The sequence below is a fragment of the Protopterus annectens genome, chromosome 11.part0, assembly GCF_019279795.1.
Source record: "Protopterus annectens isolate FY-2018-M chromosome 11.part0, PAN1.0, whole genome shotgun sequence".
In the NCBI taxonomy this organism is placed as follows: domain Eukaryota; kingdom Metazoa; phylum Chordata; order Ceratodontiformes; family Protopteridae; genus Protopterus; species Protopterus annectens.
In genome coordinates, this window is record NC_056745.1 from 232683253 (window position 1) to 232697457 (window position 14205).

General features: G+C 40.4%; 1 protein-coding gene across 1 annotated transcript in view; it reads left to right on the forward strand.

Moving 5' to 3' along the window:
• Window positions 1–14205, forward strand: part of EEA1 (early endosome antigen 1) — a 1728461-nt gene that overhangs the window by 1628871 nt on the left and 85385 nt on the right. Inside the window, exon 26 of the mRNA XM_044087190.1 lies at window positions 6077–6315. Coding sequence (XP_043943125.1) covers window positions 6077–6315 — 239 coding nt within the window. The remainder of the gene's footprint in view (window positions 1–6076; window positions 6316–14205) is intronic.

A 14205-nucleotide genomic window follows, 5' to 3' on the forward strand; every position in this document is an offset into this window, starting at 1 on the left:
TAGATTTTCGAGTGTATTCACTGTTGCAGTCCTGGTTACCCACCCTCCAGCCCCCTGTTTTTTCTCTTACTATACCTCTCCTTTCTTTTACTATGTTTAAAAGCCTTTTTGGGTGTATTTGCTGTTGTTTGTAGGTATATTTTTTGTGTTTTTAAATTATATACTTATATATATTTTGCTCCCCATTTGGAGGGCACCTGACATCTGGGGCAAGAAAAACTGATGTAATGGCATCAGCTGCATGTTTTATACCCCTGACGACCTGATGTCATGGAAGAAGGGACAGCAACCGACGTAGGACCCAAGACTTTGTTAATCAGGCTGACTGAGGGCAACCTGCCAGCAGATTACCCAAATGTAATGACTGCAACAGTGAATACACTCGGAACATCTACATTTATGGTAAGTGTACACAACTGTACTTTCCTATGATGGGGGAGGGGGCTGTGAAGCTGTTTATACCTTCCCTCAGGAGGTTGTAATCAGCTTTGGAGAAGTTTTTTTTTTTTTTGTTTGACCCCACCAGACTAGTGGGGGGGGGGGTTGGGGAGATGGTGACTTCGAAAGTGACTGCTTTGTGGTCTGATCTTAACAGGCATGATGTCACTGTAGGGATGCTGCAGTGGTTACTCATGTTGTTTAATACTGAGTCCAAGATATTTTCACCTCTTGTAGGGGTGTCAGCCAACTGGTCCAAGGCCATTGCATTTTTGAAATCAAGGAATCTCTAGGCATTTGTATTTTGGCATACTCATTTATTTCAGTCTCTGGTTGGATAGTTAAAGTTGCCCAGGATCATTGTAAAGGGTTGAATCTTGATAGATTCGAAGAGCCCCAGATAGGTGGAGTGGGCATCGTGAGTCAAAGTTGGAGGCCTATAACTAGCTATGATTTGAATAGTGGTCTTGCCAATTGTTAACCGCGCCTGGAGTGTTTTTTTCTGTGCATCATACTGTTTGATCAGCCTAGAGGTGTGTATGTCTTTTATATATATATTGCAACTCCACCTTCTTTTGTTTTGCTGCCCACAAGTTGGAGTCTGAATGAATGATAGGATGAGTAACCTGGTATGGCTGGGGTGCTCTCCACAGCTTTAAACCAGGTTTCTGTGACTGCACAAATGTCAGCTTCTTCCAGGGTTAAGAATGCTTGCAGTGAGTGCTGTCTCATGTTTAGACTCCTAGCATTTAGCAGCATGACCTTTAATTTATGTTTTGATGAAATTTTCATGTTAGAAGTTTTGACCTCATGGCATAGCCTATAAAAGGCACAATATGAGAGGCAAGAGCCTTTGCCAGAAGCCTGAAATCCAGGGGAGACAGATGAATGCCATCTTTGGCAAAGCATCGTGATTTGTTAGTCATGTCATCCCAGGCTGATAGGTACTAGATCCCCTTGGAATGACACCTGAAACTAAGCCAATTGTCAGTAATTTTCTGTTTGCACTGAGGCATCATTCTGGGTGATGGTAGAATGCTGCTTAAGACTAGGAACGTACCTGCCTGGGACACATATTCAGGGAGCCCGATCACATCTCTCTTCATATAGTCCAGGGAGGTACATCTCAAATCATTCACTCCAGCATGTACTATGACAGAGTCAAAACAGTACCTGTTGAGAGACTTGAGTGCATTGATGATGTGGCAAATTCTGGCACCCGACAAACAATTAACCGTGACTTTATCCTTATCCAGCCTGGTGAAGGGCACATCTGTGTGTCTCTCAATGGAGTCTCCAATGACTAATATGTTGGGTTTATGGCATTAGTGGCTATGAGACTCAGATGTGTGGACTACGTGTGGTGTGGTGGGCAGTGGAGTTTTCGTGTGTTTATGCCTCAGAGGTTTCTTTTGTTTGGGTATGCTTATGTTGAGGACCTCCACATATGTGGTGGTGTGTTATGTAGGTGTGGGTGGTGTTTGAGGTGTGGTGTTCATGTTGCGAACCATGTCAGTGCCAGATATACTGGTTTGTGCGGGAAAGAGCAATGATACTAGGTGCTTAATGTAATTGCATCTCTCACACATCGTGTTCCGAGGTGGTAGTAGTAGAGGGTTGTCCGTGTACATGAGGCAGTTGCTACACTGTCTTAGGATACCCATATCAACCAGACTAGCAGGAGAAAATGTAGGAAATTGTTCATCCATGTTTGTCAGAAACTGAAATAGCTAAGAGGGTAAAGGGAGGAAATTCTAAGAGTAGTACTACTAGATGATAACACAAGTGCTACTAAGGGAAAATTTGTAGCTGGAATACCTCAAAAAGAGTTAAAAACTGTGCAGCAGACCTGTATCAGGACTATACTACTCAATTTTAAGGTTAAGAACACAGTAAAAAAATAACTCACAATGAAGCACAGATTAGTCACTTGTAGTCAGAATAGAACTCGCAGTATGAAAAAATACAGTTAAACAACGACGAAATGCAGTTAAACAGTAATGAATTGCAGTAGATAGCAATGAAATATAGTTAATCAGTAGTTTGCTTTAAAACAGTATCTCACAATCACACAGTAACAGACAGCACAAATAAAGCAGCAATTCAGTAGAATACTGTCATCAATTTAATGAGGCTACCAACAAGCAGTAACACGGCATTCTAAATGCAGTTGAACTCTTAAGCACAGCAGCAAAGTGAACTAGGAAGAGGTATTTTTTTCAGTAAAAAGTGAGGAGACAGAAAATAATTCCAGGTTGAGAACCTAAAGGGGTGGGCCTTTACAAAGTTCTCACTATAAACAGTAGAATGAGCTGATGTAATGTGACTGGGGGAGTGTCCAGTATCAGCTTTATACTAGAGGTGGGCAGTTCAAAGCCACCAAGGCTTAAGACCATAACAGCAACTGGGTGGAAGGATGGGATCTAAAAACTGTTGCACATAATAAATATGCAGTAAAACAGAAGTACAGAAAACAGTTGAAAATAAGCAGTTATCTTTTTCCAGTATCACAGGAGAGAAAATGGCAGAAGGCCTATCTCTCTGCAGCTTTGAACGGCTTTGGGCAAACAAGTACAGACTGGTTTAAAACACTGGCTATTAAAAGCAGAGAAATAGAAACCAGTCACATTATCCAATCAAAATAACACAGAGTTGTAGGAGAGCTTCTAACTAGATCAAACCAGACTGAAATCTTTCTCCCACAAAGAAAACAGCTAGGCCCTTCTAGACAAAAGATTTCACTACAAGCTCAAAAGGTCACAAAAAGTAACATATATTCAGCTCCAACAGACAATAAAAAGGATCTCTTTCCTTTCCTGTTAGAGCTCACTCTATCAGAGCAGTAGTGACATCTGCAGCCTTTCAAGCAAGATTACCTTGGGATGATATTTGTGCTGCAGCTACATGGGCAAAACCGCATACCTATATTACTCATTACACAGTGGATTTGGCCTCCAGAAGTAGGGCTTCCTTTGGTTCTGTGATTCTGAGGAATACTCTCCCATGAGCCACCCAGGAGTTGGTTGCTTGGAATGCGGTCCCATAAGTGAGAATAAAGGTGAGATTGACAGCAACACATAAAGAAGTTATATTCTTATCATAACATTCCATGTGTGTTGTCCATCTCATCCTTTATTCTCACAACCCATCCTCCCTGCCAAAACTCTTAGAAGACTGAGTGGACACTGGAATTATGGATCTCCATAGCCTCAGAAATGTTGGCATTGTTCCATAAAGTATATAGATGCTATAGGGATTAGTCCTTTCTTATAAGTGGCCAAACAAGATCTGAGGAAGATGGGGAACTGCATTATGGGTAGGGAAGGAGGCCCACTAGCTTTGCTGAAGACCTCAAACGATTGGAAAGGCCAAGATGGATCCGACACTTCAGATCTGACCCATAAATGAGAATAAAGGATGATATGGACAACACAAATGGAGCTCTATGGTAAAAATGTACCTTTTTTACCCTTTTATTACCTTCCAGTTCATATCTTCATCATCACTTATTTCAGAATATTCTTCTATGTCCTTTGCATTATTTTTTTTCATCAAAGTTTTCTTCTATTTCTACTACTACTAAAATTTCTTCTCTTTGTTCATTTTCTTCTCTTATTGTTTGCATAATGTCCAATTTCCCCACAAATATAACATTTTCTTTTGTCACAGGTACTTATCAAATGTCTTTTTCCACAAAAACATGTTTTTGGTTGTCCCCTGTATTTTACAACAGCCCTCTTCCACTCCACATTTATCATGCTTGGTATATATGTATAATTGTTTTCTCATTATTTTTAACACAGTACTACATTCCCAGCCACCAGTCCATAAACCCCTTTTGTCGTAAACTTTTGCAATCTCCAGTACTTTTGTACAATAAACCTTTAAAATGCCCTTTCAAAGTTTCTGTCTCTGCCTCTGTTCAAAATTGTATATGAATCTTGTTTTTGTTTCTTTAAATACTTTTATCACATAAAATTTCTTCTTTTCATATTCTCCAAGAAAATTTTTCATTGAAAAAAAAAAACAGTCTCAAATAAAATGTTTTTGTTAATAAGAATAAATGCTCTTACATCATGTACTTGTACACCGAAAAGAGCTATTAAATTGTTCCACACTTCATACCAGTCCATTTCTTTGTGTTCTTTACTTTGAATCCTTACCATGTACTTCTGTTTTTTATTTTCGAATCCTTACCATGTACTTCTGTTTTTTATTTTCGAATTCTTACCATGTAGTTCTGTTTTTCATTTTCTTCTGCCTTTTTTTGCTACTCCACTCTTGCTTTTTTACTTTCTCTGCAATATGTTTTCTTTTCCATCTCACCATTGTTCTTCAGGAATGACTCTGCATCCTGCCTTTGTATTTTCTCCATAATATCTCCCCAGGAAACATCTCCTTCATTTTCTGGTTCACTCTGCACTACCATTTATTTAAGTAAGTACTCCTGCAACCCTCCCAACTGAAGGGTTAAAATTATGCATCCATCATTTGCTGAGTCATTTCCATCAAACAGTTTTCTTTAAAACATTTCCTCAGAATCGTGCACATATTCTTTGGTCTCAGTATTTGCTATTGCCTTCATTTCTTTCACTACTCCATCATCTCCTCCTCTCTCCATCTGGCTCACTGTTTCCCCGGGCCACCTCTGTGCCTGGAATGGAAACATGAAGTGCTCCTCCAAAATGGGTCCCACTCACAACAATGATGAGTAGGTGAAGTTCCCTGATGCTCTGGCCAAATTTCCCTAATAGTATAAATCCCACATTGGGTTTCCCTTTAAAAGAGACTGCTAGTCTAATGAGACTAACCTGTTCAACAAAGGATAAATAAAATAAAACACTGTTTAAGTAGTGTGGCTGCTGCCAGCAGTGGGCTTGCTCTGATTTACTATGCAACCATTTTTTCAAAGAATGCTCTCACGGTCAGTTCTGCGTTCCTAAGCAGCATCAGGCCCTATTGTGCTATGTATATTCCACAGTGTTGCAAAATACCCTGTTCCTCCTTTTTTCCGTCTAGTCATGCACACCTTTGTAATATGTTGGTTCCCACTTTATTCTTTTTCCTCACACCATTTCTGTATGTTTATTTCATTTATGTATATCTATGTTTTTGTTTTCTGGTACACTGCAGTAGCATTTCTTTGTAGTAATCTCTTAACTTGTAATATTGTGCAAAAACTTTTCTTAACAGGTAGTTTATCCCAAGTGTCCATTTCTGTAATGTGGACTGGATTTATCTGCAGCTTGTGCATTATAAATATTGTATTGAATCAATTATGTTATTTTTAACACTTGAAGTTGAACATGTGTTTAAAATGGCATTGTCGTAGTTTCACATTTGTTACCTGATGTATTAATTGATTTCATCATTGGCATGTAACTGTAAAAAGATGTATTGTAAATAAAATCAGAGGAGTTCTGATCAGTACTGTATTTTAACTCTTAAGTATTTGACAAAAATAAATCTTAAATGAGAGACAAGTACTTGTTAATGTAGTTTCAACACTACCAGATGTTTTGACACATTCGCTACCATATATGCAGAAAGAAAAGAGGTAATAAGTTTAATTATGTCTACTTGCTGTAAATCCTAAATTGTTTTGCTTGTATTTTGTTGATCAAAATGTGTCCTACAGAATGCAGCTTTGAAGGAAAGTGATGAACAAAAGAAGAAACATGAAGAAGAACTAGCCAAATCAAACATGCAGATTACAGCACTTAATGAAAACATGGCTACATTGAAAAAAGAATGGCAGAGCAGCCAGCGTCGAGTTGGTGAATTAGAAAAGCAGACTGATGACTTGCGTGGTGAAATTGCAGTATTAGAGGCAACAGTACAGAATAATCAAGATGAAAGAAGAGCACTGTTAGAGAGGTAAGGATGCTCATTCAAAGACTTAGGGGTTAATGCCTATGGGAGATTGTAAAGGCGTTGTTTCTTAAATGTTGCCATTAGAATGTAATGCTCTGCCATAACTTCACATTTGTAAGAGAAGGTTCATTTTTTATTTCAAGTATACATTAATTTGAATGAGGGATGTACTTCCTGTTTAACATTTGAGCATCTCAAAGTTGTTGGACAGATACATGATAATGTGTTGAACTCCGTGATAAATTCACACAGAATCCAAGTACTCCAAATGAAACATTCCCCTTCTATCTTTCTTAAATATTTTCACCAAACCATTAAACATAAAAGAAGCAAGATTCTGTTTGGATACAGTGGTCACAAAATTAATTTTGCTGAGTTCATGTCATAAGAGTATAAAGTAATTCCAAATTGCTTGAGACTATTTTGTGTGAGTTTTATTTATTTATTTGTTTTATTTTAAATTTGTTAATTGGGTAGAGTCTGGCTGGGCAAGTAGCCTCTTTTCAACGTAGAGCTAGGGAGATAAGCTCCATAACAATAGTACAAAAAGATTACAAAAACATTTAAAAGATTTACAAACAATATACCAAAAATTTGACAATTGCCAACAATCACAATTTACAAAGAGGAATGTAAAACAGAAAACATTACATTTCCTAAGCCTTACTATAGACAGTAATATGAAACTCATTTTATATATATATATATATATATATATATATATATATATATATATATATTTATATAAAACTAAAAACCATTATGGTATTTTCATTTGGAAGAAGTAAGACAAGAAGATAGAACAGAAAACATTTGATCGAAGGCATGAGAAACTAGCCAGGAGTATGAGGAGCATAGCCATTGTTGAGTAAGGTATTCCTTTAGGAGTTTTTTTGAAGCTGTGACTGATCTGTGTTTTTTAAGATATTCTGGGGTAATAGGTTCCACTGTTTGGCCACTTTGAAGGAGAAGAGAGAGTCACCGAAGTAATTATGGAACTTTGTAACCTTGAGTATAAGTTTATCGGATGAGCTAAGGGTCCTGGGTTTGGTATTTAGTTGCACTAGGTTTGAGAGTGCAGACTAGATTTCAGGTTTGTGGATAATAGAGTGGGCAGTGGTGAGCTGATTGAGCAATGACAGATTGGGAAATTCAAGCCAGTGTAATTTTTGAATAGCAAGGCAATGATTGGTCCTGTTTGGTATATTAGCAGCAAATTTTGCTATTTTGTTATAGCAGGAATCAAGTAGATGTAAATCAGACTTGCGCAGGTTAGAGAAAAGTTGAGAACAGTAGCTAGAAGGTGGGATCTGGCTGGGGCTAGTCTGGCATTTTGACTAAGGTAAGGCTTGGCACTATATAGAGCACCAAGTTTGATGTGAACTTTCTTAACTGTGAGTGATATGTGTTTATTGCATGTTAGGTTGTTTAGTGTGACGCCAAGTAGTTTTGTTTGGTTAACTGGTTCTATTATAGTGTCATTAAGTAGAGTAGATGGAGAGAAGTGGTTTTTCTTTGGATTTACTGTCAGAAAAGATAATTAATTTTGTTTTGTTTGGGTTTAGGATGAGTTGAAGTTAATTTAGGTAATTTTCAATATTTAGAAACAACTTATGCAATTTTATCTTGGAGTTCTTGGGGTGTGGGAGCAGAACAAATAAGAGTAGTGTCGTCAACATTTTGAATGATAGAAGCAGATTTAGTGGCAGTGTTTTGACTATTTGTGAATATAATAAAAAAGAGATGGCCAAGGATGGAACCCTGAGGAACCCCAACGGAGACTGGGAGGAGTGTGGAGAGTTTATTATCCCATTTAGTTGCCTGTTGTTGATTAGTGAGGTAGCTAAAGAACAAGTTGAGAGCTGAAGAGTTGATGTTGAAGGAGGCTAGAGTGGTGAGTAGTACCTGGTGGGATACCGTATCAAAAGCTGTGGACATATTAAGGAATATAGTAGAGACTAGTTGTCCATTGTTTTTAAGGAGGTTGATGTAGTTAGTGAAACTTATGAGGGCTGTGGAAGTACTGTGTTTTAGACGGAAGCTGTGCTGTGAACTAGATAAAAGGTTATTTGTAGTGAGGTTGTCTAGGAGCTGCTTATGGATACATTACTCTAAAAGTTTGGCTACGAGTGAGAGAATGGCAATTGCTGATAATTAGAAGGATCTTTAAACGGGCCTCCATTGTGGAGGGGGATGATGTGGGATATTTTCCATAGTATGGGGACATATTGTTCTGCGATAGAATGATTGATTCAGATAGATATGGGATAGGCAATGGAGCTTGCAGCAGTTTTAAGAAGCCATTAGGGAGTTGGTCAGCTGTTAGGTAGGTTTTTAGTTTTGATAGGTGTTTTTTGATATAAGAGGTCTGTATGGATTTAAAAGAGAAGTAGTTGGGTTTAGAGTTAGTAGAGGTAGGCACTGTAAGGGATTGGGTAGAAAATGTTTGAAAACTGTCAGAACTACACTGAAATATGAAAAAAAATGATTTCATTTATATTTGATGCAGGCTTCCTTTTATGCATTCCCATTATTTTTAAGAACATGGGCAATATGATAGGATCTACCTCACAGGTGCAGGGTCTGAAATTCAGTTTGTTCTTTACTATGCTAGTTTTATAGAGTTTGCATATTAGTGCTGTGTCTGTGTTCACTTGCTCCAGGTATTTTAGTTTATTCACACCTCCAAAAAATGTTTTATTGGTTGTGATAAAGTATGCATGCCTGTGTAAGTATACAAGTAATTTTCGTGTCTATAAACATGGGAAATGGGGTGTGGATTGCCAAATTTGCTAATGATTGTTAATGGGGTAAATGATTACTTCAGTAAAAATATGCCAAAGATTTGATATTGAGAGTTTCATGTGCATTACCTTCAAGACTAAAAGCCTAGCATACAAAGTTCCAGGCTACCTGACCTCTCCGTCATCTGTAATGCTGTACAAATTAAGGTCCTTCTTTAGATCCAGCTCCGTTGCTGGGTCTATAGTATATCCTCGAAGCATTAGCTATTTGAACACCTAATGGTCGACCTATAAACATCAGAAGCTGAAAACCATGAACGGCCACTTCTGCAAATTTTTTCACAGGGAAAAAATTTGTTTGGCCAATGTTCTTCGTCTTCCCTTGCTGCAGTCCTGACTATTGGGTATAGTCCGCGTCTCAGTCGGCCCGAATACCAGAGAGAGGCTGGCCGGTCATGGCGCCTTAGACTGACGCCAGTACGCCAGGGTACTAATGCGCATGACCGACGCCATTTCCTCAGTCTTTTTGCCGCATGGTCCGATGCAGAAGCAATTTTGCGAAGTGCAGGTTGGCGTTCTGAGATTTTCCAACCGGAGTTTCAGACCGAGTACAGAGTTGGCTAAGTAACCTGGGGAACATTTTGGTTTTTCTTGCCTCAGTATATTACGGATGTCAGAAAAAGTGAATAACTGTATTTCTTGTGGGAAGCAGATACCGCATACGGATTATCATACATTGTGTATAGCTTGTTTAGCGCCTGAGCACGACGTTGTTGTTTGCCCTTGTGCTAGGTTTAATAAGCGCACTATTAAGAGGAGGCTCGATTGTGCTAGGTTAGTGTTTGGGAAGCGTTGCAATTATACTATGCCGCCGGATGCTCCGGCCTGCTTCATCTAAGAAGCGCAAGGACAAAACAGTGAAGTCTAGGGGTGAGGAACCGCAGTCCCGGACGCCGGTCCTTTAGAAGGCTCAGGGGAGCCAGAGGTTTTGCCAGGAGTCTCTATGGAGTCTCAGGCAGATACTTTACTGTTACAGGATGTGCCCTCTCAGGAAGTAGGCCAGGCTGAGGGGCTTCTCAGGTAACTGTTCTTCCTCTCTTCCCAAGGTAGTTAGGGCCTCCTTCTGTTTCCAGAGCTTCTTTTAGAGGAAGGCCAAGTTCAGCTTCTGTAGGGGCTTCTCCAAGCATTTCGGCTCGTGCCTAAGAAACATATGCTTAAAATGGCTGAAGATTTGATTACTCTGATTAGAGGTTCTATGCCCCCACCTGATAAGAGGCCTAGGGTGGAACAGGAGTTTGATAGTTTTGAACAGTGTTCACAGGCGCCAGAGTCTTCTGTGGAAGACTTGCAAGAGTTTCCTGCTTATTCTGATTCTGATGTGGATGATTCCACTCCTTCAGCTTCCCTCCTGAGGATTTCTCATTTTCAGAGACTCTTCACTCCATGAGGGAGCACTTTAAATGGGAAGGCCAAGATTACTCTGACTCCAGAAAAGGCTTAGGGAATTCTTGTTTTGCCTCAGCATAGGCCCTTAGCTATTCCTCCTGTGTTGAATGTGGTGGAGGATGTTTTGCAGAGGCTTCTCTGAACCCTGATTCCTTGCCTCCTGCCCTGTTAAGCCTGATAGATATTATAGGGTGCCCAAGCTCATAAGTATTTGTTTAAGAGTCCCAGGGCAGACCCAGAAACTGTTTCTCAGGGGCCTAAAGGTGTTAAAGCTTCTGTTGTTAAAAATCCTGTACCCTCTGATAAAGAGGCAAGGGCTTTGGATAGGTGGGGTAAGAAAGTATATACTTCTTCCACTCTAGCCATGAGGGCGTTGAATTGTCAATTTCATATGCTGAAATATCAGAATTATCTCCTTTCACAATTGAAATCTAAGGTGGATGCTTTGGATAAAGGTATTGAGTGTAAAGAATTGCTGGATTTGGTTCATGTGTCTGAACAAGTGGGTAAGCATTCTTTGCAGTGTGGTTTTGATGCTGTTCAGGCCTCCTCGAGGGTGGCTGCTACTAGTTCTGTTCTTCGCAGACATGCATGGTTGAAGGATCAGAATTTAGCTGAGCATGTTAAGACCAGGATTTTGGATGCTCCTTTACAGTCTGATGTGTTGTTTGGACCGCCTGGAAGCAGTTTTAAAGAAAATGGAGGACAAAGCTAAGTCTATGCAGACTGTTAAAGATTTTTGCAGGTGCAACCTCCAAGTTTAGTAGAAATTGGCCTGCTAAGGGGTGGACATATCCTGCTTATGGTTCCCAGTCTAGGGGTAGATCTAGACGTGGTAGGGGCAGGGCTCATTAGGCCTAGATCAGACAGTTCACCTGCTCAGACTTCTGGTGAGGGCAGGGCAGTCCTTCGTAAGCAGACCCAATGACCTGCTTTCAGCTGCCAGTGGACTCTCGTCTGGCAGCTCCTTTGGGAGGAAGATTGTCTTTCAAAGAAAATTGGGATTTAATCACTCAAGACAGATGGGTGCTGGATATCATTCATCACGGGTACAGATTTTATTCCACACAATGCCCCTTTCAAAGGCATGCCAGATGTTCCTCCTCCACAAAGAAAAGAGGCTCTCAAGCAAGTTTCTCAGTTACTCCAGATAGGGGCTATTCAGCCAGTCCCTGTGTCAGAAAGGGGCTTCGATTTTATTCTCGCCTGTTCCTAGTACCAAAGAAGGGGAACACGTGGAGACCAATTTTGGATTTATCTATCCTCAACACTTATCTGGACATTCCCAAGTTCAAGATGTTGACGTTACAGCAACTGTTACCTCTGCTGGGCAAGGATCACTGGATGGTAACTTTGGATCTCAAGGAAGCTTACCTTCATGTGCCCAGAGTATTCACAAAGGTTCTGGCTCCAGTGATAGCTTACTTCAGGCTTCAAGGCATTCAAATTTATCCTTACTTGGACGACTGCCTGATTCTGGCTCAAGAAAAGAACACCTTCTACAGCATCTGGAATATGTCATAGCAGTGCTAAGATGCCTAGGGTATTCTGTGAACGAAATAAAGTCCAGTCTAGTACCCTCTCAAGACATGTGCTTTCTGGGTGTGAGACTGAATACAGCAGCCCAGATGGCCTTTTAACCCCGGACAAACAAAAGAGTCTGTCACTTTACTTCCATCAACTATCTCATCAGTCCGTGCTGACTGCAAGGACAGTCCTTCAAGCATTAGGGTTCATGGCATCTTGTATTCTGGTGCTTCCCAATGCCAAACTGCATATGAGGAAGCTGCAATGGTATCTCAAAATGTATGGACACAGCACTACCAAGATTTGGAGACTGTCATACAAATAATACCTTGCCGTCAAAAGGAATTCTTGTGGGGGGCTCAGGAATGTCACCTAAACAAGGGACTCTCTGTGACCCGCCAGAGGCGAGTCAGATTTTAACGACAGATGCCTCGGACACTGCTTGGGAGCTCATCTAAATGGAAAGTGGATACAAGACAAGTGGCCTGCCAGACTACAGCATCTACATATCAACATGAAGGAGATGTTAGCAGTCCAGTTTGCATTGATGGCGTTCAAGGAGTTACTTCTTCCAGGGCAGGTGTTGATTCTGACAGACAACACAACTGTCATGTGGTACATCAACAAGCAAGGGGAACACATTCTTATCCTCTATGCAGGCAAGCAATGATTTTATGGGAGACCTGCAACTGACTCTTCAGGCAAGGTTTCTGCCAGGAGCACAGAACTCCTAGCAGATGTATTAAGCAGACAAATCATGGATCCCGAAACTGGATCTTCATGTATTTCAGAAATTGACAGTGTCATGGGGAACTCCAGACATAGATCTGTCCACTAAACCACCAGCTGCCAAAGTATTGCACAAAGGGGTTTCATCACACAGCTTGGAAAGTGGATGCTCTGTCTTTCAGTTGGAAAACCTTCATGTCTATGCTTTTCCACCTCTACCTCTTCTTCCAAAGGTATTACTAAAGGTCAGACAGGACAGGCCAAGGATGATTTTGATAGCTCCAGATTGGCCTCGGCAACACTGGTACCCACTTCTAAGGAGTCTTGTAAAGGAACCTCCATGGCCTTTACCTCTGATTCCTCATCTGTTATCTCAGAAGGACGGTCATCTGCTCAATGTCAAGCTCCAATCTCTCCATCTCACAGCTTGGCATATTCTGTGTTGAAACATGGAAGGTCTCAGCTTCCTCAACAAGTTTTAAATGTGATTATGGAAGCTAGAAGGCCTAGTACTAGGAGAAAATGGAAGAGATTTTATTTTGGTGTACAGCAAAGAATTTGGAGATTTCAGAGCCTAATTTGAGTGTGGCTCTTCAATATCTTACTGAGTTATTGGACAAAGGTTTGTCTTTCTCTTCCATAAAGATTCATGCTGCAGCAATTTCAGCTCACTATGATTGTGACCCACCTTTGTTTTCGATCCTTTGTTCAAGCAGTTTCTAGGGGCAAAGAATATAAGAGAGCTCCTACTCCTGCTTGGGATCTCAATTTTGTGTTGGAAAAACTTACTCTACAACCTTTTGAGCCGGCAGCTACTGCTGAATTGAAATATTTGTCATGGAAGACAGCTTTTCTGTTGGCTATTACTTCTGCAAGAAGGGTGTCTGAATTGCAGGCCCTTATGGCAGTAGAGCCTTGATTTTCCATAAGGACAGGGAATCCTTCCTTTATGCCTAAGGTGGTTTCTAGTGTGGCTTTAAACCAAACTATTCATTTGCCTACGTTTTTGCAGATCCTCAAAATAAAGGGGAAAAGATTTTGCACACTTTAGATGTACACAGGCAATTTTATTTGAGCAGGACTAAAGATTTTAGGCAGTCTCAGCAGTTACTTGTTTCTTTTGCTTTAAGTTCACAGGGCAAACCTGTGTCAAAACAAACTATTTCTAGGTGGATTGGCTTTTGCATTGCATTTTGTTATTCCCATCATGGCAAAGAGGTTCCAGCTGGGATTAGGCCTCATTCCACTAGGGCTACTGCCACTTCAACAGCATTTCTAAGGGGGTGGCAACTAAGGATATTCTGGAAGCAGCTACTTGGAGTTCAGTGCATACTTTCTCTAGGCATTATCACCTGCCTATATACTCTAAGTCTAGAGCTGGTTTTGCCACAGCTGTTTTACAAGGCATGTTGTCAGCTCCTGCTACTTTATAATTTGCCAGCCTCCC